This window comes from Sapajus apella, unplaced genomic scaffold (assembly GCF_009761245.1).
Source record: "Sapajus apella isolate SASKATOON/1434 unplaced genomic scaffold, GSC_monkey_1.0 scaffold447, whole genome shotgun sequence".
NCBI classification, from domain to species: domain Eukaryota; kingdom Metazoa; phylum Chordata; class Mammalia; order Primates; family Cebidae; genus Sapajus; species Sapajus apella.
The window spans coordinates 1-24,762 of NW_022437383.1; the positions used below are offsets into that span (position 1 = coordinate 1).

General features: G+C 54.6%; 2 protein-coding genes across 3 annotated transcripts in view; one reads left to right on the forward strand and one right to left on the reverse strand.

Moving 5' to 3' along the window:
- Positions 1–4: 4 nt before the first annotated feature.
- LOC116545921 (sarcoplasmic reticulum histidine-rich calcium-binding protein-like) lies at positions 5–3,104 on the forward strand (the record flags this gene model as incomplete). The annotated part of the gene is made up of 6 exons (XM_032272328.1): positions 5–941; positions 1,017–1,087; positions 1,879–1,947; positions 2,200–2,254; positions 2,749–2,785; positions 2,969–3,104. Coding segments are annotated over 6 exons (1,206 nt in total), but the record flags the coding sequence as incomplete, so codon positions are not given.
- A 160-nt stretch (positions 3,105–3,264) lies between these two features.
- The window catches only part of LOC116545925 (liprin-alpha-3), a 32,691-nt gene continuing 11,193 nt past the window's right edge, over positions 3,265–24,762 (reverse strand). The window contains exons 8-30 of one of the 2 annotated variants that reach the window (XM_032272334.1): positions 22,700–22,846; positions 22,476–22,610; positions 21,956–22,039; positions 21,676–21,807; positions 21,140–21,202; positions 20,926–21,005; positions 19,935–20,079; positions 18,942–19,129; positions 17,402–17,624; positions 16,032–16,195; positions 15,779–15,906; positions 14,381–14,474; positions 13,377–13,458; positions 12,569–12,769; positions 8,451–8,513; positions 8,270–8,296; positions 5,993–6,168; positions 5,486–5,583; positions 5,093–5,268; positions 4,936–5,004; positions 4,573–4,744; positions 4,142–4,213; positions 3,265–4,057 (exon numbers count right to left, since the gene is read on the reverse strand). In XM_032272334.1, the coding sequence (XP_032128225.1) occupies positions 4,155–4,213; positions 4,573–4,744; positions 4,936–5,004; positions 5,093–5,268; positions 5,486–5,583; positions 5,993–6,168; positions 8,270–8,296; positions 8,451–8,513; positions 12,569–12,769; positions 13,377–13,458; positions 14,381–14,474; positions 15,779–15,906; positions 16,032–16,195; positions 17,402–17,624; positions 18,942–19,129; positions 19,935–20,079; positions 20,926–21,005; positions 21,140–21,202; positions 21,676–21,807; positions 21,956–22,039; positions 22,476–22,610; positions 22,700–22,846 (2,706 nt within the window). In that variant the 3' untranslated portion in view covers positions 3,265–4,057; positions 4,142–4,154. The remainder of the gene's footprint in view (positions 4,058–4,141; positions 4,214–4,572; positions 4,745–4,935; positions 5,005–5,092; positions 5,269–5,485; positions 5,584–5,992; positions 6,169–8,269; positions 8,297–8,450; positions 8,514–12,568; positions 12,770–13,376; positions 13,459–14,380; positions 14,475–15,778; positions 15,907–16,031; positions 16,196–17,401; positions 17,625–18,941; positions 19,130–19,934; positions 20,080–20,925; positions 21,006–21,139; positions 21,203–21,675; positions 21,808–21,955; positions 22,040–22,475; positions 22,611–22,699; positions 22,847–24,762) is intronic. The other variant, XM_032272335.1, reaches the window with a different exon arrangement.

Below are 24,762 nucleotides of genomic sequence, written 5' to 3' on the forward strand. Positions count from 1 at the left end.
CAGGCACCGAGGCCACGAAGAAGATGAGAATGACGATGATGATGATGATAATGACATCTCCACTGAGCATGGACACCAGGCCCACAGGCCCCGAGGCCACAGAAAGGAAGAGGATGAGGCTGTGTCAGGCAAACACCACCATCATGTCCCTGACCACGAGCACCTAGGCCACAGAGATGAGGAAGAAGATGAGGATATGTTCACTGAACATTGGCGCCAGGGCCCCCAACATGTCCACCATGGCCTTGCAGAGGAGGAGGAGGAAGAAGAGGAGATCATAGTCCAGTTCAGCCACCATGTTGCAAGCCACCAACCTGAAGGCCACAAGAATGGTGAGGAGGATGCCCCAGAGGAGTATAAAACAGAAGTCCCTCACCGTCACCACCACAGGGTCCACAGGGAAGATGAGGACATCTCTGCTGAGCTGGGCCACCAGGCCTCCAGCCACAGGCAAAGCCACCAAGATGAAGAAACTGGCCATGGTCAAGCAGAGTCCATTGAAGAGATGAGCCATCACCCCCCAGGACACACAGCGGTCAAGGATGGAAACCATGTGAGGGAGGATGATTCTGAGGAGGAAAAGGAGAAAGAGGACCCCGGCTCCCACGAGGAAGATGATGACAGCTCAGAGCAGGAAGAGAAAGGCAACCACCATGGCAGCCAGGACCACGAAGATGAGGAGGATGAGGAGGAAGGTCATGGCCTCCACCTGAACCAGGAGGAGGAAGAAGAGGAGGATGAGGAGGAGGAGGAAGAGGAGAGGAGGGAAGAGAGGGCTGAGGTTGGGGCCCCACAAAGCCCAGACCACAGGGAGGAGGAAGAAGAGAAGGAGGAGGGGCTGGAGGAAGATGAGCTCCCCTTCACCATCATCCCCAACCCACTGGAGGGGAGAGAGGAGGCTGGAGGTGCCTCCAGTGAGGAGGAAAGCGGTGAGGACACAGGTAAATGGCCCAGCCCAGTGTGGGTGGGGAGGAACCGAGTCAGCCTGGGTCACTGCTGCCCTCCTGTCCCCACAGGTCCACAGGATGCTCAGGAGTACGGGAACTACCAGCCAGGGTCCCTGTGTGGCTACTGCTCCTTCTGCAATGTATGTCCCCAGCCCAGATCCACCCACCAAGATGTCCCCAGAATCTGTCCCAGGGCCCTGGGGTGGTGCTGTGGGAGGGCTCAGAGTAAGAGCAAGCCAGGGTCAGTTCTGAGTGGAAAGAGATACTTCTGCAGGGACGTGAGGTGAGGAGAGACGGGAGGCTGGAGGCTGGGGAAGAGGCTGGAGCAATGGTCCAGGAAGGAGAGGACAAGACGTAAGCTGCATCTGAGGATGTGGGGACAGAGACAGAGGTCTGTGGCAAAGAGAATCAGAGAGCAAGAGGGACGGCACGCGAGCTGAACGGCCAGAGGGAGCATAGGGAGAGAGGGAGTGGAGAGAGTATCTGAAGTCCAGCCCACCCTGACTGGGGGACATGGGGTCACCTTGAGATAGAAAACCAGGGGCAGGGGAGGGGAGAGAGGCTGGTTTTGGGGGCAGATACGGAGCTCAGTGTTAGAGGTAAACAGCGTAGGGTCGGCTGGGCGCGGCGGCTCACACCTGTAATCCCAGCACTTTGGGAGGCCGAGGTGGGTGGATCACAAGGTCAGAGATTGAGATCATCCTGGCCAACACAGTGAAACCTCATCTCTGTCTCTACTAAAAATACAAAAATTAGCCGGGCGTGGTCGCATGCGCCTGTAATCCCAGTTGCTGGGGAGGCTGAGGTAGGAGAATCGCTTGAACCCGGGAGGCGGAAGTTGCAGAGGGTAGAGTCTGGGGAAATGTCCAGGGGCGGGTGTGTCCCAAGTGGGGTTAGAGTTTCCGTCTAACCAGGCTCCCCCGGTCCGCAGCGTTGCACGGAATGCGAGAGCTGTCACTGTGATGAGGAGAGCATGGGTGAGCACTGTGACCAGTGCCAGGTGAGACCTCACCTCACACTCAGGGCTCCACTGGGCCTCAGGATGCACCGGGACCCTCTGAGGACCCCAGCCCTAAATCCTGGTCTCTGACCCAACCCTTTACCCCTGATGCAACCCTGACTCCACAAGCGATCCTGACTCCAACCTTAACCTAGAGCTCGCCTCTGTCCGGGTTTGGTCCCGGCCCCGTCCTAGCTCCGCCCCCGGCCACACCGCACGCTCATTGTCTCTCTCCCTGTCCCCCGCCCCCAGCACTGTCAGTTCTGTTATCTCTGCCCGCTTGTCTGCGAAACGGTCTGCACTCCAGGTGAGCATGGGAGGGGCCCTGGAAAAACCTGAGGCAGGGGCCAGGCCCTGGGGAATTCCTCACCAGCGTGGGGAATCCTGGTGAGGGCGGAGCCAAGCCTGAGGGACTGGCCCGGAAGGCTGGTGGGCGGGGCCAAGAAGGGAGGCGTGGCCAAGGCTGTGAGCACGTGGGTCGGGACCTGGCCCAAGGAACCCAGGTGGAGTTGCTGAAGCCAAGGGACAGAAATCAGCGGAGGGTTGAGGGGCGGGCCTACAGCCCAATGGGCGAGGCCAACTCAAGTAGGAATCGAAGGGGCGAGGCCCCTGGATAACGGAATCACCCAGAACGAAAAAGCGGCGTGCCCCCAAAGGAGTCCTGTAGAAGATGATTCAGTTTGAAGAAGGAATTAGGGAAAAGCGCGTGGAGCTAGCACTAATCTCGCACGCCATACTGAGTGCCCCCCTAATTTTGCTCGTGCAGTACTCCCCAAGCCTCTCTTCTCTGCTCTCCCACAGGAAGCTACGTCGACTATTTCTCCTCCTCCCTATATCAGTAAGTATGGGCTGGGGGGAGTGTAAAGGCCCAGTTTACAGAAGTGCTTGTCTCGCTATGAGTTAACGGATGGCTCTGGGACTCCACTTCCCCGTCCATGGAATGGGCAGGTTAATGATCTCTAAGCGTCCTGGGGTGAGCTTTGAACACCAGCTGTCTAACTTCTGGCGTCCTCCTCTCCAGGGCCCTGGCGGACATGCTGGAAACACCGGAACCCTGACCCAGCTGCGCGGCTGCGACGCAGTTGTACCTCCTCCTGCTTTCCAACCCCTTTCCACGAGCCATATTTATTTCTCTGAGTAAACGTGCTTCCCGAAACTCCATTGTCAGACGTGGGGTCTGAGAATCTCAGGGCATCAGGGAATGCGGGTATGGTCTAGGGACCTGGACCCAGACTTGAGGGATGAGGGGCCTGGACTCCTGGCTCCTCGAAGTTGTTAGTTGAACCCCCCGCACCCCAAAAAATCAGTCAACAAGGGAGCTTTTTGAAACAGTTCTCTTTACCCGTGATCACTGAGTGACGCCTGGGGCGGGGAGGCCGACCGAGAGTCGGGGGCGAGGGGTCCCCCACCACCCCCCTGCCCCCACGCCATGTCGCCCAGCGGCATCGTGGAAAGAGGATTCTCCCATGCAAACCCCGGAGCCAGAGGGGAAGGGGGAGAGCACTTCAGCGCCCCCTACCCCCGGGGCACGGACATGGCCACAGCACTGGGGGCGGTGAGGCCCCGGGGACACGAGACACGGGGGAGGGAGAGGGGACCCCGCCCGCAGATGACCCGGGGGACCGGCGACCGGACGCGGCGGGGCGGGGCTGAGTGGCACAGGGGGCGAGGCTTGTAGCAGCGAGTCCCCCCTCCCCTCCTTGCGGACGAAGAAGGAAGACTTGGGCCCCGCGACTGGGCAGGAAAAAGGGGAGGGGGCAGCCTCTCCCCGCATGCGGCCCGGGAGGGAAGTCTCGCCCACTTCCCGCGGGTAAAGGACACCCGTCTCCCAACAGAAACTGATCAATAAATTACAAAGTAGAGAAAAGGAAGGCGGACGTTTGGGGCGGGATTGCTTCCTGCCCGCTTCTTCCCCCTCTCAGTACAGTTCGTGTGGTTTGGTCCAGGCCCCGGCCGTGTGCGAGGCGGGCGCTCGCAAGTCCCGCTGGGCTGTACAGATGGTCCAGTCCTCGGCGCGAGCTCCCCCGCCCGCTCTCCCCGGCGAGGCCACACTGGGCAGGAGAGGGAACAGCCCAGCTTCGGGAAGATCCTTCCGTCCGAGTGAGGTCACCTGCATGACGCCGGGCAGCGCGTGGAGCAGTGAAGACCCACCGTGCCGCCCCGCACCCCCAAGGTCGCCCAGCACGGTCCTCACCTGGAATCCTACACTAGCAGGAATAGGTCCGGACCGAAACGCCGTCTGCCCGGGAACTCCCAGAAGTCTGGCCTGGAGGGAGAGCGAGCAGCGGTTCAGCCTGGAGCTCCCCCCTCCCTGTTCCTCTCCAGGAGTCCTCCCTTTGGACTCCCCCTCCCGCTGTCACAACGTTCGCCGGGCTCCACGTGGGTTTCCCTCCCTTCCCTGCAGCCAAGGACTCAAACTCGCTTTGGGCGAGTTCACTCTCCGCCCTGGGAAGGGAGAGTGGGATTCATCCATTCCATCCTGAATGGGGAGTCCGGAACGTTGGAGCAGTCCATTCCTCAGGGGGGAGAAAGGACTAGGCCATTCCAGAACCCAGACTACTGAGGTGGTCCATGTCCCACCCTAGGGAAGGGAGGAGGGGCTGTCGCATTTGGGAGCCCCCCCACCTTCTGGCTGCAGCTTGCGAAGAGGGAGACCTGGAGAGCCCAGGGCTCCTGCTGCAGCCGAACGAAAGTTAGGGGGCAACATCTCAGCTGAGTCGGGAGTTACGCCTCGAAGGTCCTTCTCCCGGAACATCTTCCGCCAGGATGGGGAGCGGCTGAAGGACTTGGCGCTGTCCTAGGTATAGGAGCCGGGCAGCCGGTGAGGGACTCGGGCCTCGTCTGACTCCGCCCCTTCCTTTGACTCCACCCTTCTCAGGGTCTCACCTCTCCCTTAACCCCGCCCCTCTCCTGGCCCCGCCTCCAACCGTGACTTGTTAATAGCCAGGCCCCGCCCCCTCAGCGCGCCGCTGGGAGCAGAGCGCCCACCTCGTCCAGCCGTCGGTCTGTGCCTAAGGAGATAAGGTTGCTGAATTCCTTCTCCAGGAGCTGCCGGGCCTGGAAAGGGGAGGTGGAGGGGGCGGTTGGAGCGTGCAGTCTGCGAGGCGGGGACGCCCAGCATGCTGCGGGCCGAGCGGCAGCTCACCTGTGCATTCTGCGTGGGGATCTGCAGGAGCAAGGCCAGGTCGGAGTAGTCGAAGGTCTCGTCCAGGGCGAGCAGTGCCCCGTGTACCCCGCTCTCCGTGAGGTTCGTGGCGAATTCCTTCAGGCCGAGGCCGGACACCCAACCCATGACCCGCTCATTGGACCACACCATCACGTCTGGGGATGGAAGGGACCCTCAGCCGTGTCCGTCCCTTGGCCTGGAAAGTCCAGTTTAGCCCATACCCCCACCTCCATTTCCTCTCTTCGGGCCACGCCCCCTACGCTGGTTCCACGTGCCAATCTTCTTCTCCGGCCTCCCCCCGACCCAGTCTCCTCCCCATCCAGCTCCACAACCTCCACCTGGCTCCCAGAGGGACCCTTACACTCTACTCACCTCGGATCTGGGTCTGACTCTCTTCCCGCCTCCGCTCCAGGTCCTTCCGGTCGTAGTTGAGCCGTTTCAGGCACATAATCCCATAATGTAGACTCACCCTGAGCAGCAGGGGAAGGGGAGTCACGGATGAGCCTTCCAATCCCCCTGGCTGCTGCTCCTACAGGTCCCTCCCCACTGACTATGCTCTTCTTGGAAAGGGTAGAGAGCTGATCAGTTCTATTGACTGTTGACCCCCTCTGGAGGTCAGGCATTTTCAACAGGCAATTCCTATTGGCCAGCCTGGAAAGGGGTACGGGGTTAACTAGCCAAGCCGTCTCAGGATCTGAATGAACTTTTCCTGTGGACCATCGCATTGGTGAAAGGGGCACAGAGTAAGGATATCCTGAGAACCCAGGCTAAAAGGGCCAAGATAAGCCTAGGAATCTCCCAAGGCCAATCCCATTGGCCAAAGACTCTCTGGGGCGGGGATTCCCTTTGGACTATCCCCATTGACCAGGCAGCCCCCACCTGTGGAAGCTGTCCACCATCTTGAGTTGGCCCCGGAGCTCCTTCTTGTTAAGGTGATCTAACATTCGGGCATCCACCAGCGACTCCATGAAGTAGCTGCGGTATTGGGGCAGCCCCAGGCTGGGCAGCCAGTCGTTCCCCACCCACTCGTGGTTCATGTCGCCATATGCCAGGATCTGGGGCCATGGGCAGGTGAGGGAGGAGTCAGGCCCTTTGGCCCCTTCCCACTGTGCATGAGAGGGGTACAGTCCAGCCCCCCAGTCCAAGGTTTTTTGCCCACCCCATAGCAAGATAATGACCCATCTCTGCTCAGGATAACGGACTGATGCAGAGTCGTCTTCCAGACCTTTGTGACAGCATATACTCTTGGCTACTCAAACAGTAGTCCTGAGACCTGCAGTGTCACCATCATCTGTGGACTTGGTGGAACAGCAGAATCTCAGACCTTATTCCACACCTACTGAAGTCTGTATCTGCATTTTCACAAGACCCTCAGGTGACTTGAAATATACATTATATTTTTTTATTTTCATTTATTTATTTATTTATTTATTTATTTATTTATTTATTTTGAGACGGAGTTTCACTCATGTTACCCAGGCTGGAGTGCAATGGCGTGATCTCGGCTCACCGCAACCTCCGCCTCCTGGGTTCAGGCAATTCTCCTGCCTCAGCCTCCTGAGTAGCTGGAATTACAGGCATGCGCCACCATGCCCAGCTGATTTTTTGTATTTTTAGTAGAGACGGGGTTTCACCATGTTGACCAGGATGGTCTCGATCTCTTGACCTCGTGATCCACCCGCCTCGGCCTCCCAAAGTGCTGGGATTACAGGTTTGAGCCACCGCGCCCGGCCTTTATTTATTTTTGAGACAGAATCTCGCTCTGTCACCCAGGCTGGAGTACTGTGGCACGATCTCGTCTCACTGCACACTCCCCGTACTGAGTTCAAGTAGCTGAGATTTTGTATTTTTTAGTAGAGACGGGGTTTCACCATGTTGGCCAGGATGGTCTCGAACTCCTGACCTCAATGGATCTGGCCGCCTCAGCCTCCCAATGTGCTGGGACTATAGGCATGAGCCACTGCACCTGACCGTATTTGTTTATTTTTTAGAGACAGGGTCTTGCTATGTTGCCCAGGTTGACCTCGGTTTTCTGGGCTCAAGCGATCCTCCTGCCTCAGTCCTCCAAGTAGCTGGGACTACAGGTGCGTGCCACCACACTATACATTAAATTTTGGGAAGCACTGCTTTAATTCTGTCTCACTGCAGTCCAACATTGCTACACCCGCAAGTCAGGGCAATGGATTCTTTCAGGGCAGCTCTCCCACTAAGAAAGGGCCGTCACCTTTGCAATACTAGTCTAATGCTATAACTGGCCCAGAACAACATTCCAGATGAGTCCCAAGCCCCGCACCGCTTTCAGCATCAGCACAAAATCCATGCTTCCCCCTGGCTGGAAATATGTGATCCATGATCACAGACCAATCCACTATAATTCCTCCGTGGACAGTGCGTTCATGCCTCTTGGTTCCCCCCAACACACCCTTTAGACAGAGTCTCACTGTGTCACCCAGGCTGGAGTGCAATGGCTCAATCTCTGCTCACTGCAATCTCTGCCTCCCGGGTTCAAGCAAGTCTCCTGCCTCAGCCTCCCAAGTAACTGGGATTACAGGCACTCGCCACCGTGCCCAGCTAATTTTTGTATTTTTAGTAGACACGGGGTTTTGCCATGTTGGCCAGGCTGGTCTCGAATTCCCAACCTCAGGTGATCCGCCTGCCTCGGCCTCCCAAAGTACTGGGACTACAGGCATGAGCCACCGTGCCCGGCCACCTCTTGCTACTTGAGAACAAAGTGTAGCTCCTTCCCTCCAACTTCCATCCAGCCTGGCTACCTCACCACCACCACAACCAATGCTTCCTCCTTGGCCCTGGTACACTGAACAATCCATCGTAGCCCCCTCCCCCTCCACATAGGGACACGGGCTGCTCCTCTCTCCTGACCTACAGAACTGAAGCACCTTAGAGCCCCCGCAACCCGCGATTATGCAATGGTTCATGCATTAGGCTGACTATGCAACAGTCTGGGCTTCCACATCGCATCCCCTCTACCCTCCCCACCACCAAGCCATAATGGAACAGTCCAGAGCTCGGCACGGCGCCCCCCGCCATGGGGATGATGGCATGTTCTGGTGAGGAAGGGGCAGGGCTCCGAGGAGGGGCAACCATGCATCATGCACAGCCTGTTCATGCGCTCACGCCCCGCCCCGCGCCCCCTACCTGCTCCCAGCTGATCTCCTTGGTCTCCTGACCCGTTAGTAGGAAGAGAGAAGGGTGAGTTAAGGGGCAGGCAGAGGAGGACGGAAGGAGCAGACTTAGGGATGGCCACAGACTCTGTCCCCGCCCCCACCCCCAAAGAGGGTTAGTGCCACCCCCAAGGCGGCCGGCAGGGGGCACTCACGGGCTTGGTCGTGGCTGTAAGGGACTCCATCTCCTCGTGTGTCATCCACACGTTTCCTGTGGACTGAGGGGCAGAGAGTGTTAATGGATGGTGGGAGAGGGCTTCGAATGGGGAAAGGAAGGAGGGTGGGCTCCTATGCTCTAGGCCATTCGTTCATGTCCCTCCTGCTTTCTGGGACAAGCCGTAACAGAGAAAACGAATGATCCTTATACAGCACCTGCCATGTACCAGGCAACGTGACTTTGGAGTTGAATAAATTCAGGTTGGAATTGCGACCCTGCTGTGCATTTTGCTGTGTGGCCCTGTGCAAATGATGTCACCTCGCTGACCTCACACGGAATTACAGAGTGAAGATTCAGAAGTCAGGGGCAGACACAGACACAGTCATGGGGCCAACATTTCAGGGGTGGGGGAGTTTCACATTTTTTGAGCTACTGCTCCCAACAAGCCGACGAGTTAGAAATCTATGCAAGGATAAAAACATTTATGTATCTCCTGGTGAGTGTCAGGCACAGTCACCAGTCACCGTTAGTAAGGTGTGGGATATGGCAAGGGGCACAACAGACCTTTTCATCACAGTGAGGGAGAAACGATCAACATATTGTAAGTATGTTGGGGAAATTTGAATAGAGACTGAATAGTAGATGAAATTAACAACTGTGGCTGGGCACGGTGGCTCACACCTGTAGTCCCAGCACTTTGGGACGCTGAAGTGGGCACATTACTTTTGGAGTTTGAGACCAGCTTGGCCAACGTGGTGAAACCCCGTCTCTACTAAAAATACAAAAATTAGGCTGAGCACGGTGGGTTTACACCTGTAACCCTAGCACTTTGGGAGGTGGAGGCAGGTAGATCACCTGAGGTCAGGAGCTCAAGACCAGCCTGGCCAGCATGATGAAACCCCATCTCTACTAAAAATACAAAAATTAGGCCAGGTACAGTGGCTCCTACATGTAATCCCAGCACTTTGGGAGGCCAAGGCAGGCGGATTACTTGAGGTCAGGAGTTTGAGACCAGCCTGACCAACATGGAGAAACCCCGTCTCTACTAAAAATACAAAATTAGCCAGGCATGGTGGTGCATGCCTTTCAACACAGCTGCTCGGGAGGCTGAGGCAGGAGAAGCACTTGAACCTGACAGGTGAAGGCTGCAGTGAGCCAACATTGCACCACTGTGCTCCAGCCTGGGCAACAAGAGCAAAACTCTGTCTCAAAAAAAAAAAAAAAAAAAAAAAAAAGAAAATTAACAATGCAAATGCCCTTACGTGTAATAAAGGATGTGGTGTTTATGAGGAAGAAAAAGACCCACTAAAGTAATTTTGGGGGCTAAACTGTTATGATATCCTCAAATTACATTCAAGCATAGGTCTGTGAGAATCCCCAATCTGAAAATCTAAAATCCAAAATGCCCCAAAATTCTAAATTTTTTTTTTTTGGACGCAGATTTTCTCTGTCATCCAGGCTGGAGTATAGTGGGACGATCACAGCTCACTGCAGCCTTGACCTCCTGAGCTCAAAGGATCCTCCCACCTCAGCCTCCCTAGTAGCTGGGACTACAGGTATGAGCCACCATGCCCAACTAATTTTGGGGTTTTTTTTTGTTGTTGTCTTTTGTTTGTTTGAGACAGACTCTTGCTTTGTCACTCAGGCTGGAGTGCAGTGGCTCGATCTTGGCTCACTGCAACCTCCGCCTCCTGGGTTCACTGATTCTCCTGCCTCAGCCTCCGGAGTAGCTAAGACTGCAGACACATGCCACTACACCCAGCTAATTTTTGTATTTTTAGTAGAGAGGGGGGGTTTCACCGTGTTAGCCATGATGATCTCGATCTCCTGACCTCATGATCTGCCTGCCTTGGCCTCCAGAAGGCGCGAGCCACCACACCTGCCCTAATTTTTGTATTTTTAGTGTGGGTAACCCCCCACATAGGCACAGAGGAATGAGAGCTAAGCAGAACCCTGGCACAGTTAGGGCTTGAAGAATATCTCACTTTATAGTGTTACTACTCAGCTATTTCCTTTTATATAATCCTTTACATAATCATATATTAGTTTATAGAAATAGGGCTTGAAGAATCCCTTTATATAATCCTCTATATATAATCATATAATAGTTGATAGTATGAGTGCCTAAAGAATATTTCCCAGTAGGGCACAGTGGCTCACGCCTGTAATCCTAGCACTTTGGGAGGCTGAGGTGGGTGGATCACCTGAGGTCAGGAGTTCAAGACCAGCCTGGCCATCATGGTGAAACCCCATCTTTAAAAAAAAAAAAAAAAAATTAAAAAAGAAAAAAAAAGAATATTTCCCTACATATATACTTATAATTATATCTTAGTTCATAATCGGTGGAATGCCTAGAGTGGACACAGTACAGAGCATGAATTAAGGAATAAGCAGCTTATAATTGGAGGAATGCCTAGAGCAGACACAGTGCAGAGCATGATTTAAGGGAAAAACAGTTATACCAGGACAAGAATCCATGGCCCAGGCGGCAGCGTTCAGTATCGTAAAGATACCCGCTGTATGGCAGGCTTGGGGCGAGAGCCACTCCTCCCGATAAAGGAGTTGTAGGACCTTGCTCCAGTTCTTGCGGAAGGCTGCCCTCAGAACGGCAATCCACCTTGGTGACTGTGAACTTTATCAGTTCTTGCTACTGTGCTGCTTGAAAAGCATCTTCCCATAGAACCCATTGGAAGCTGCCAGCAGGTGGTGGTAACCTTGACAGCTCTGTCAGTGCTATGTACTTAAAGCATCCTCCTATAAATCTTCTTAGAAGTAGTTTCCCGTAGATAAAAGTATTGCACACTGCACCGTCTTCACTGCACAGCCCACCTTCAAGCCTCGGTGACCTAATGGGGGTGGACCCCTTACTGCACACGGCCCCTGCCTTCATGGGAATGGGCCCCTTGCTACGCACTGTCCACCTCCCAGCCTAGGTTACCTAATGGGGGTGGACCCCATGTTTTATTGCTCACGACCCTATCACTATCCTTAAAGATGATTTCACTCACTGCCCTGCCCCCTAACCTATGCACAATAGATACTCATGCTTCTGGACACTCGGGGTCTCTCCTGACACCGCTCATAGGTGGCGTGGCCCCCCCGAGCCCAGGTGCATTTTCTTTGTACTTCTGTGTCCTGTCTCTTTATTTCTTGGATCCTGTGCCTTAGCACAGCATAAGGCTCACCCCACGACCCTGTGGGGCCCTCAGCCCTACATTTAGTAGAGACGGAGTTTCGACATGTTGTCCGGCTGCTGTCGAATTCCTGGGCTCAAGAGATCAGCCACCTACGGCCTCCCAAAAGGCTGGAATTACAGGTGTGAGCCATGGCACTTGGCCCTAAACTTCTTAAGTGCTGACATGAGGCCACAAGAGGAAAATCCCCCATCTGGTCACAATTAAAATGCAGTCAAAACTTTGTTTCATGCACAAAGTTATTTAAAATGTTGTATAATAAAATTCCCTTTAGGCATGTGTATGAGATGCATATGAAACATAAATGAATTTCATGTTTAGATTTGGCTTCCATCCCCAAGATATTTCATTTATTTGCAAATATTCCCAAAAAAACTTTAAAATCACAAATTCTAAACACTTCTTGTCCCACGTATTTCAGCTAAGGGATACTCAACCCGTACTTTCCAGTCCCCCCACTGAACATACACAACAGAGTAAGTACAGCAAAGGGTTGAGAATTGCTGAACTGGGTACACATGATTTTCTGTATGTTTGAAATTTCTTGTAATAAAAAGTTGGAACGAAAACGATAAAATAATTAGAAGGCAATAAATGCTATGGGGAAAATTAGAAGGTGCTGATGTGCTAGAATGATAAAGGAAACTAGTTTAGCTGATGACTTAAGGAAGGCTTCTTGGAGGTGGTGACATTTGAGTGGGACAGCAAATGCCGAGGAGAGGGAGAGTCAGGGAAGGGGCCACGTGGACCACAGGTGGAGTTGGGAGCAAACGGGAGCCTGAGGGGGCTGAGAACCAATGGGAAGCAGGGTCGTGGGTCGTGGGACACAGCTGGAGTGAGCAGGCCCAGGATTGGCTAGACTGAGGGAAAAGAGGCGGGGCCCTGAGGAAGCGAAGGCTGGGATTGGCCGCCGGACACTCACGGTGCGGGAGGAGGCAGGGGCCGAGGGCGAGGTGAGCGAGACCATCTCCTGGATGGCTAGGCGTAGCTTGAGTCGGTGCAGCGGGTTGCTGATGCCGATCTCACGCTGGATCTCTGTGTCTGACAGGTTGGCCATGATGGCACCGCTCTTGACATTGGCCCGGCAGGCGGCCACATACCAGGCAGGCATGCCTACCCACAGCTGCAGCAGAGGGACAGAGGGACAGAGGGGACAGAGGGGACAGAGGAGGAGAAAACCAGAGAGATGGGGGGACAGGCAGGTGGGGACAGGCAAGGGGAGGCGAAACAGATGCGCAGGAAAGTTCACAGGGAGAAAAAACAGGACAAGGAAGACACGTGGACAAGATGAGGAAGAGTCCGAGGGAGACAAATGGGGGGTGCAGTGCGGAGGGGACGGAGAAAAAGAGGGTGGGGAGAGACAGGAAGGGGGAGACAGACGTCAGCAGGGCCATCGGAGACAAGAGAAGAAATATGGGGAATGACAAAAGCATGGTCAGAGATGCCGAAAAATAGAGACAGAGAATCCAGAAAGAGAGAGTAGAGAGAGCGACAGGAGACCATGACCCAGGTGGACAAGGCCAGAGCGGCAGGGGTGGAAGGGGAAGGAGAAAGAAGCTGTTTAGATGAACAGGAAGATCAGCCCTCCCGGGTCCTCACCTGCCCAGCCCATGGCCACCCCACCTCTGGGCTAGAAGCAGGGTGGTGCCAGGAGGACCAGGCAGCCCCTACCACTGGGGCGGTCCGAGGGGTTGGGGACCAACAGTCAGAGCATTTCTGGGCCCCAGTACCTCTAGCCAGGACACCACGGTGGGCCCGTCCCAGGCAGCAAAAGGCAGGCCCTGGCGGCAGGCTTCCTCCAGAAGCTCATGCCTGTGGGGGTGAAGGGGCCGGGACAGAAGCTGTCAGGGGTGGAGACAGCCCTGCCTTGTGGATGGCCCCCATCACCACCACCACCACCACACACACACACACACACACACACACACACACACACACACACACGCGCGCGTGCGCGCGTTTTATGAACATATAAAACATAGCAGAAGGTCCTATTAAAAAAAAGAAAAGAAAAAAAAAAGAAAAAGTCTGAGCGTAGTGGCTCACGCCTGTAATCCAAGCACTTTTGAGGCCAAGACGGGCGCATCACCTGAGGTCGGGAGTTCAAGACCAGCCTGACCAACGTGGTGAAACCCCGTCTATTAAAAAAAAAAAAAAAAAAACGTAGCAGAAGGTCAAAAATACATGTGAATCTGTTATTCCTCTCCCCACCAACCCCTATCAAAAGAGAGAAAAAATGAAAGAAGGAAACCAGCAGGACGCAGTGGCTCACACCTGTAATCCCAGCAATTTGGGAGGCCGAGGTGGGCAGATCATGAGTTCAAGAGAACAAGACCAGCCTGGACAACATGGTGAAACCCCGTCTCTACTAAAAATACAAAAATTAGCTGGCCATGGTGGTACGCATCTGTAGTCCCAGCAATTTGAGAGTCCGAGGCAGGAGAATTGCTTGAACCCAGGAAGTGGAGGTTGCAGTGAGCCGAGGATGCACCACTGCACTCCAGCCTGGGCGACAGAGTGAGACTCTGTCTCAAAATAATAACAATAATAATAATAATTTTTAAAAAATTTTGAGAGAAAATAAAGAAAAATTCTAGGAGTTCCTAGATTTCCAGGTCAGCAAGTTCAGAATCACGGATACCCACTTCCAGTATTGAATTGTCATTTCTGTTCACTACAACTACCCCTGCGTGCACACGCGCGCACACACACACACACACACACACACACTCACTTCCTCTTGTTCCTTCGGTCCTTGTCTCCTGGGCCTGTCAGCTTGGCTAGTCCCAGAGGGTCAGTGGCCAGTGTCTCATCTGAGGGTGTTCCAGCTGGAGGCAGGGAGGGGTAGAAATTTGGAAAAATCTCAGTGGGGAGGCAGACTCTTTCATGCTGGAGGTGATGAGGAAAATAGCCAGAAAGGCAGAGGTCCTGAGGGAGTAGGGAGTGAGGCCACAACAAGGAAGTGATAAACCCAGACAGAAGCGCCAATGAATTGGAGACATCCCCCAAATCCATCTGGATGCACTGGGCTGGCCTTGGTAAGGTGGCAGTGTGTGCTGGAAATGCCTAACTGACTCCTTGGGGAGGCAGAGGGTATCCCTGATTTGTATATTTGCCAATTTCCACGGTGTAGACAATCCCACCATGGCAAATTTCAACCTACCAGTGTGATGTCAGCCAACTCCTGAAATGGCGGGTCTCCTGAGCCAGCACAAGCAGGCTCCAGGACACCACAGGACGGCGCCCTGCTTGAAGACGCCCCACCCTCTTCCTCTATTTAAAAAATAGGTAAATGGCCAGGGTGGTGGCTCATGCCTGTAATCCCAGTAGTTTGGGAGGCTGAGGCAGGAGGATCACCTGACATCAGAAGTTCGAGACCAGCCTGATCAACATAGAGAAACCCCTGTCTCTACTAAAAATACAGAAGTAGCCAGGCATGGGGGCACACGCCTGTAATCCCAGCTACTCGGGAGGCTAAGGCAGGAAAATCACTTGAAGCCAGGAAGTGGAGGTTGCGGTGAACTGAGATCACACCATTGCACTCCAGCCTGGGAATAAGAGCAAAACTCCGTCTCAAAAAAAAAAAAAAAAAAAGTAGGGAAATGACTTGGTAATCCCAGCACTTTGGGAGGCCAAGGCGGGTGGATCACCCCAGGTCAGAAGTTCAAGACCAGCATGGCCACCATGGTGAAACAAAAAATCAGCCAGGTGTGGTATTGCGCGCCTGTATTCGCAGCTGCTCAAGAGGCTGAGGCAGGAGAATCGCTTGAACCCGGGAGGTGGAGGTTCCCGTGAGCCAAGATTGTGCCACTGCACTCCAGCCTGGGCAACAGAGTAAAACTTGGTCTCAAAAGAAAAAGAAAGAAAAAGAAACAGAAAAAACAACAACAAAAAATAGGTAGATCAAGTAAGTTCATTTACCCACCCAGTCACCCAAGCAGGCCCCAGAGTGCCCTCTCCGTTTCCCTCCTCCTCCTGTCTACCTTGGTAAGCTGTGTTCCTTCCAAATTCTAAATGAATCGCTAAATGAATGAAGACATGAATGAATGTCAAATGAATATTCAAAGAAGAAAGAAAGGGAGGGAGGAAGAGAGGCAGGAACAAAGGAGGGAAGGGTTGGAGAGGCACTCACCCAGAGAAGAGCTCTCCCGGCCTGGGGGCCCCATTCGTCCCTTCTCTTTCTTGCCAAAGAGGCGGCCTATGGATGACTTGATGCTCTTCTTCTTGGGAGCTTTGTGCAGGGAATCTGGGGTGCCCTCACTGGGAAAGCAGGAGCGAATGAGAGCATATCCTGGCTGGGATGCCCCCTCTCCTCCCAAGTCCTTGTCCGCTCCCTTCTCATCTTTCCAAGCCTTTCCCTGTCCCTATCCCTTGTCCCTGCTGACCTTCCCCGTGAGGGTCCTCCATCTTCCAGGGACCCCGCCTGCAGTGCCAAGGCCTGGGTCATTCTTTCAAGACGAGCAGAGCGGGGAGTGGGTGGTGGGGTGTCTCCTGGGATGGCCGGTCCCTCCCCTCGTGGAGCTCCAGCTTCCTCCTTAGGGACATGATTCTGAGGATAGAGGGCACAGATGCTGGATTGAGTTCAAGGAGTCATGTCGGGGGCTCCTTATTAACTGGGATGTCTACTAAGGGGTGGAGGGGTGACCCTGGTTTAGAACACAGTATCCAAAGGTAGCCTAGTTCAAGTCAGGGTGAGTTGCAGAAGCCTTTTTTTTTTTTTTGGAGATGGAATTTCGTTCTTGTTGCCCAGGATGGAGTGCAATGGCACAATCTCGGTTCACTGCAACCTCTGCCCTTTGGGTTCAAGAGATTCTCCTGCCTTAGCCTCCTGAGTAGCTGGGATTACAGGCATGTGCCACCACATGCCTGTAATTTTTTTGTATTTAGTAGAGATGAGGTTTCACCATATTTGCCAGGCTGGTCTCAAACTCCTGACCTCAGGTGATCCACCTGCCTTGGCCTCCCAAAGTGCTGGGATTACAGGCATGAACCACCACACCCAGCCTGAGTTGCAGAAAGGCGATGACTGTAGGTCCCCTGGAGCTTGACAAGCTCACATGTGTAGTATCTTCACTTCTGTTGTCGGGATCACGAAATGCTTGGCCTCAAAGAAAGCTAGTGAGTCACAGGTTCTGGATACAGGAAAGCTGAATTTAAGAGAGTAAAATAGGGCCAATATCTCTTTGCCGTCCTCAAAGGTCAGTTCTAAGGATCTAATTTGTAGTTCTCAAATGCATGTTGTCTTGCTCTGTCACCCAGGGGCTGGAGTGCAATGGTGCAATCTCGGCTCACTGCAACCTGCACCCCCCAGGTTCAAGCAGTTCTCTGCCTCAGCCTCCGGAGTAGCTGGGATTACAGGCACCTGCCACCATGCCCAGCTAATGTTTTGTTTTAGTAGAGGCAGGCTTTCACCAGCTTGGTCTTGAACTCCTCGTGATCCACCTGCATTGGCCTCCCAAAGTGCTGGGATTACAGGCATGAGCCACTGTGCCCAACCTTTTTTTTTTTTAATCCTATGCAGAAACTTGACGCATAAGAAATAAAAGTAGACCAGAACCGACTAAAGCAAAAGTTAGGGTTCAAGAACCCAGTGACTCAGCCTTGCCTTTGCCCTTTGAGTTTGAACCTTTAGGGAAAGCTAAGGTTGCTTTGGAAAACCACTGGTGGGAGGGGTTATCATTGCTGTTCTCTGGGGAGCCCTGCTTCTGACCTCTTCCCTTCCCCCCACCAGGCCAGGAGGCTTCGGGACACTCACAGCCTTGTCGGTGCCCTCACGGGCAGGGCTAGGGGGTGCCAGGCGGGGTGTTGAGTGGCCAGAGCTGGGAGGGGAGGGGCTGGCGAGGGTAGAGGTGGTGAGAGAGGGAGGCAGGGAGCAGCTGCTGCGGTAGCGGCCCAATGAGTCCAGGCCAGAGCTGGACACCCGGCTCTCCAGCTCCTCTGCCCTCTGTTCTGTTGTTTCCTTCTCCTCCTGGATCAGCCTGTGGAGGAAAATAGGGGAAATAGGGTAAGGAGCTGCAGCAGACAGAGGGACAGAGGATCCAGAAGGACAGTGGGCCAGAAGGGGCATTCTGGGGAAGGGGCAATGACGTCAGAGGGCCTCGGTGGGTTTCCGAAGGCCTCCCAGGCTCAAGGAGAGTCAAGGGGTCATGATAGTCTCAGGAAGTCATGGTGGGATTAGGGCTGTCAAGGTGACCGGGATCTGCATCAGGGTGGCCCTGATATGATTGCCAAGTGGTTTGGAAAATCATGAAGGGATTACTATGGAAAAAAGGTCAAGTTCAAGATTGTCTGCAAGAGCAAAGTCATAACAGCAACAGTGTGAGATCAGGGACTCGGGTTAATCCAGGATCTGGGAAGGGGATGGAGTCTTTCAGTATGTGAGAATGGAACATCAAGTCAGTGTGGATGGAAGGCAGCGGTCACGTGTCACGTTGGTATATTTGCCGCAGGCTCCTGGGGAGTGTGTCGTAGAAGAATTGCCGACTATGGACATTGCTGGTGAATCCAGGTAGACTTTACATCACTGAGGGCTTCTTAATAAGTTGGGGACTTTTTTCTTTGAGATGGAGTTTCGCTCTTGTTGCTCAGGCTGAAGGGCAGTGGCACGATCTTGGCTCACTGCAACCTCTGCCTCCCAGGTTCAAGTGATTCTCCTGCGTCAGCCACTGGAGTAGCTGGGATCACAGGCATGTGCCACCACGCCCAGCTAATTTGTTGTATTTTTAGTAGAAACGGGGTTTCACCACGTTAGCCAGGCTGGTCTCAAACTCCTGACCTCAGGTGATCTGCCTGCCTCGGCCTCTCAAAGTGCTGGGATTATAGGCGTGAGCCACTGCACCCAGTGGGGGACTTCTTTATATTAAAAATTCTTGGTATATGGAGCTGAAGGTATTGATTAATGTGTTAGGATGAGATTCTTGGTGTTAGGGTTTGGGAACCTTGTGTTGTCTTGAGATTCTTGGGTAGTGGGAGACTCTGGGCACTGGTTATGTGAAGCCACAAAATCCATGGGGTAATGGAAGGTTCTTGATGCATCGAGTGGAACTGGGGTATTCTGGGATGCAGTCTTTGGTGTGTTGGGGACTGGTGAGTACTGGCCAGGGGATATATGTATAGGAACCACATGGAAGACTTCCAGGTGTATCCTAGGGGATGCCTGGACAAGTGTTGGGCTGGAATAATTCCTTGATGGCGTAAGAGGGGATGGACTCAGGTTTTCAGGATCTCCAGAGCCAGAAGGGCTACGGAGTCAGCTCAGGTGGGGCAGGGTGGGGTGGGGCGGGGCCACGGCTCACTTGATCTCCTTGTTGATGGCCTCCAGCTGCTCCTGAAGCATGATGGCCAGGGTCTGCACGTCAGCCTGCCCACTGGGGGACAGCAGCTCCGCCCCAAACATCCCCTCCGCCTCCTCCTCATCGGAGCCATCCAGCTCCCCAGGGAACGGGGGTGGTATGGAGCCCGCAGGGGCAGATCGCTCCCAATCCTGTCCCTGTGTGGGGACAGAGGGACATAAGGTGGGCGGGGGCCAAGGCTGGCGCTGGGTCTTCACTCATAACCCTAACCTTGTCCGACCTCACTAATGCTTTTCCCAGCCCAACACTATTTCTTTTTCTTTTTTTGAGACAGAGTCTCGCCCTTTCACCCAGGCTGGAACACAGTGGCACGATCTTGGGTCACTGCAACCTCCACCTCCCAGGTTCGAACGATTCTTCTGCCTCAATCTCCTGAGTAGCTGGGATTACAGGCGCCCACTACCACTCCCGGCTAACTTTTGCATTTTTAGTAGAGATGCCACGTTGGCCAGGCTGCTCTAGAACTCCTGACCTCAAGTGATCTGCCTGCCTCAGCGCCCACAAGTGTTGGGATTACAGGCCTGTGAGCCTCCATGCCCAGCCTCCAACTTCCTCTCTTGGCAGGTCCTTGTTCTTCTTCCCACAAACCTTAGCCACACCCACACCCATGACTCCACCCCCTCCCCTGATTACTAAGACTCAGCCTGCTCAGGTTCTTCACCTAACCCCGACCACTCTGGGATTCTACACGCCCCTCCCTGTCTCATCATTACTGTCAGTTTCTCACCAGGTGGCAGTACATCCATGTGAGGAGAAATCCAGGCAAGAGGGGATGATATGATTGCGGGGAAGAAGAGAAGAAAGGGTGAGTGGGTGAGTCCAGGAGATCCTGCCTCTCAACCCAGCTTCCTCCCAGAACCCCACGGATTTAGCTCCACTTCCTACCGCTGCCGGCCCAAGCCCTGCCCAGTCCAGGCCCCAGATGCAGCTGCTAACCTTGGAGGTCTCCTCCTTGACCCCCGACCAGCGGCCCCTCTTGCCTGCCCGGCCACTGCCAGCCACATAGGGATCCAGGTGGGCACCAGAAGGTAATGTGGGTGCCTGAGAGTAACGGAGCTCCAGGGCACTGCCAGGGAGAGACCTGTGGGCATGAGGAAGGCAGTCAGGGACCAAGGGGTCAGGAAAAGGGCACAGAGGTAAGGGGTCGCAGAAACAGACCTAGGGTCAGGGGTCATAAAGTCAGGGCCAAGGGGTCGGGCTCAGTGGCTCAGGCCAGTAATCCCAGCACTTTTGGAGGCTGAGGTGGGCAGATCACTTGAGGTCTGGAGTTCAAGACGAGGCCAACATGGTGAAACCCTCTCTCTACTAAAAATAAAAAAATTAGCCCGACATGGTAGCGGGCACCTGTAATCCCAGACACTCCATAGGATGAGGCAGGAGAAGTGCTTGAACAAGCAAAGTGGAGGTTGCAGTGAGCTGAGATTGCACCACTGCACTCCAGCCTGGACAACAGAGCCAGACTCCATCTCAAAAGAAAGAAAGAAAGAAAAAATGAAGTCAGGGTCAAAAATCAGAGGGGGCCAGGCATGGAGGCTCACACCTGTAATCCCAGCACTTTGGGAGGCCAAGGTGGAGAATGACTTAAGGTCAGGGGCTCCAGACCAGCCTGGCCAACATGGCGAAACCCCATCTCTACTAAAACTACAAAAATTAGCCAGCTGTGATGGCGCACGCCTGTAATTCCAGCTACTTGGGAGGCTGAGGCATGAGAATTAGTTGAACTTGGGAGGTGGAGGTTGCAGTGAGCCAGGATCGTGCCACTGCACTCCAACCTAGGTGACAGAGTAAGACCTTGTGTCTGGGAAAAAAAAAAAAAAAAGCAGAGGGGTCAGTGGAAGTCTTGGGAGGACAGGAAGTGGGGATCAGAAGGGAGGAGCTTGGCCAACAAGGCTCAGTGGCAGAGGCAGGGCAGGAGTGTTGCTGTCACCTGGAGTAGGAGGATGGCGGCCTTCCTCGCAGCTGGTCGATCTCCATCTGCATCCGCTCCATTTCGGCCAAGAGCTGCTCCTGGGGGCCGGGGTTGGAGGAGTAGGGGTTAGCATCTGCTCCACCCGGGAGGAACAGCCCCTGCCAGCCTTGTGGACCACGGCCTCAGCAACCTCTGCCCCACATCCTCCTCCTGTTCACCCAGGGCACCCTACCTTGTTTAGAAGCAGCTCATCCTGAAGTTTCTTCATGTTGGCAATCTCCTCACTCAGAGAGTTCTGTGGGGACAGAGGTGAAGTGAGGGGGTGGGGCCTGAAGTGGGCACACCCTTGGAGCTGCAGGCAGCTCCCTATGAGCACAGATCGACCTGAGGGGACCCAGGAAGAATGAGATGGAGACAAATGGTGAGTTTCAGGGGAGCAGGGGCTACAATGTTTCTGGGGAGAGGAGCCTCGGGATGCGACATCCTGTGCAGTCTCAGAGCATTCAGGGTTGGGGGCCCGTGGGGTTGGAGACTTTGGGAAAAGTCAAGGACTCAAGGCATGGGTTCCCCAGAATTCGGCTCTTGGAACGTCTAGAATAGGTGAAAAAGCGGTCTGCGCAATAGAGCACAGAAGCCTGCCCAACTCAAGATGCTGGGGTTTAGGGAGGCCTCCAATAACGGATCTGGGGGAAAGGCCTGAGGACCCAGGGTTCCAGCAAGAGGTAGTCCCAGAATTCCGAGCCCCCACAGTCCTGGGTGGGGGTGCACCTTCTCCTCCAGCGCCCCCATGCGCTCCTTGAGGTGAAGCTGTAAGCGCTCGTTGGACTCGCTCAGCAGCTTGTCCACCGTCTCGGACAGCCGCTTATTGTGGTCGTCGTTCATCTTCTCCCGCTGCCTGGCCTGCGAATAGCAGAGTGGGGCGGGGGTGCTCAAGCCCACCCCGCCCAGAGCACAGCCCTTGTTCTAAGCCCCGGGCCACGCCCAACCCCCACTAAGCTCCGCCCCAGCCTCGAAGCCCCACCCTCCATGCAGCCTTCTGCCCCCTCACCCGCTGCAGCTCCTGATTCTTCTCTTCCAACTGGGCCTCCAGCTGCCGAAGCCGCTCTTCAAAATTCCCATGACGTTCTTCGGCCTAGAGGATGGAACCCATGGCCTGTGACTTTACCCTTCCAGGATCAGTCAGGCTCCGAGCCCCACCTCCTCCAAGGATGGACACCAGGCCCCGCCCCCAAAGCGCCAGGCTCCTCCCCTGCAGCGCTGATTCAGGCCCCACCTGCGTCTAATCCACTTTTTCAGGATCTGGTCCTTCCCTCTCAGGTCCCAGGCCACCCGTCCTTTCAGTCCAGGTTAGAGAACCCGGTTCGCATCCGTCCTCCGTGCAAACCTCCAGGCTCTCCCCATTCTAAGTTCTGTCCCTTTCCCAGTCCGCTGGACCCCACCTCTTCCCCCAAATCCAGGCTTCGGGCCTCGCTCTTACCCTTCCAGATTCACGGTCCCACCTCCTCTGGGCCCCACCCCTTCCCCCACGCAAGGCCCCGCCCCATCCCCAACCCAAGCCGTCCCCACACCTTGTTGAGCGCCGCCACGCGCTGCGCCAGCTGCGCCTCTATCTCCGGCAAGGTCTCTGCCTTCTGCAGCGTCTGCTGCAGTTTCTGCTTGGCGTCGTCCAACCACTCGGCCAGCTGACGGCTCTTCTCTTCACTCTGAGGGAGGGAGAGGCAGGGGAGAGGACAGGCTGGGTTACTTGGGCCCCGGCGCCGCCCCCATCGCCCCTCCCGGGCTGAGCCCCCACCTGCCGGTACAGCGACTCCTTGCTGGCCAACTCGTTCTCCAGTTTGTCGTTGGCGTCGTGCAGAGACGTGGCCTCGCGCTGGGCACTCAGATAGCGCTTCTCCAGCGTCGTGATCCGCTCCTCCATATCTTCCCGCTGAGCCAGCGCCTGCGGAGGTGGCAAAAGGCCGTGTGGACTGTCAGCCCCTGAGGGAGCGGACCAGGCACCCCGCGGTGCCCTGGGAAACCAAGTGCCCTGACAGGGGAGTCAGAATGGTGGTAATACACCTGCTAAGAGCTCCCAGGATTAGCCCATCTTCAGTCCCTGCCACCTGCGAGTTAAAATGCTGGTGCTACACCTCCCATGAGCTTCTAGGGCACTGCAGGCTCAGATCTTCTAGGTGTACGGGGTCTGAGGCCCGTGGGATGTGAAGTCTCCACTCCAGCCGTCTCCTCAAAACCCAGGCCTTAGATTTCTCACTAATTTCTGGAACAGCGCAGACTTAGAATCAAAGACTAGTGTCCCGGGGTCTCCTGAGAAAGAAGGATCCCTTTTACCTAGAAGGCAACACCTCCCAAGAGCTACAAGGGTAGCAGAGGCTTAGAACCCAGAAAGAGGTGCTCCAAGGTCTCATGAGAGATGGACCCTCAACCTGGTAGCCCACGTGGTGGGCTACATGCTACATTTCCCAACAGCCCCCGCGGCTATCCAGGCTTAAAATCCCACATGAAGGCTCTCTATCTCTTTCTCTCTGCGTTTTTCTTTTTTCTTTTCTTTTTTTTTTTTAAGATGGGGTTTCACCATGTTGGCCAGGGTGGTCTCCAACTCCTGACCTCAAGTGATCCACCCCCTTCGGCCTCCCAAAGTGCTGGGATTACAGGCGTGAGCCACTACGCCCAGCCCTTTTTTTTTGAGAGGGAGTCTTGCTGCTCTGTCACCGAGGCTGGAGTGCAGTGGTGCGGTCTCGGCTCACTGCAACCTCTACCCGGTGGTTTCAAGCGATTTCTCCTGCCTCAGCCTCTTGAGTAGCTGGGACTACAGGGGAATGCTGCCACACCCAGCTAATTTTGGTATTTTTTAGCAGAGATGGGGTTTCACCATGTTGGCCAGGCAGATCTTGAACTCCTGACCTCAAGTGATCCACCCAACTCGGCCTCCCAAAGTGCAGCGATTACAGACGTGAGCCACTGCGCCCGGCCTCTTTTTTGTTGTTGACAGTATAGCTCTATCACCCTGGCTGGAGTGCAGTGGTACCATCTCTGCTCACTGCAACCTCCACCTCCCAAACTCAAGTGAATCTCATGCCTCAGCCTCCCTAGTGGCTGGGACTACAAACACCTGCCACCACACCTGGCTAATTTTTTTTTTTTAATAGAGAAGGGATCTCGCTATGTTGCCCAGGTTAGTCCTAGTGCTCATCTACTGCCGTCAAGAATCCAGGTCCAGCTGGGCGCGGTGGCGCACACCTGTAATCCCAGCACTTTGGAAGGCCGAGGCGGGTGGATCACAAGGTCAAGAGATTGAGACTATCCTGGCCAAGATGGTGAAACCTCGGCTCTACTAAAAATACAAAAAATTAGCCGGGTGTTGTGGCAAACGCCTGTAATCTCAGGTACTCGGAAGGCTGAGGCAGGAGAATCACTTGAACCTGGGAGGCAGAGGTTGCAGTGAGCCGAGATAGTGCCACTGCACTCCAGAGCAAGACTCCGTCATAAATAAATAAATAAATAAAAACCCAGTTCTGAATATCCCAGAAGCTCCCTAGGGTCACCGGGTTTAGGATAAAGGGGCCTAAGCCAGGAAGGGGTGAAATAACCACAAAAGATTCCAGCTAGAGGCTGAGCAAGGTGGCTCACACCTGTAATCCCAGCACTTTGGGAGGCTGATGTGAGCAGATCAGGGGTTCGAGACTAGCCTGGTCAATATGGTGAAACCCCACTTCTATTAAAGATACAAACAAACCGGCTGGGCACGGTGGCTCAAGCCTGTAATCCCAGCACTTTGGGAGGCCGAGGCGGGTGGATCACGAGGTCAAGAGATCGAGACCATCCTGGTCAACATGGTGAAACCCCGTCTCTACTAAA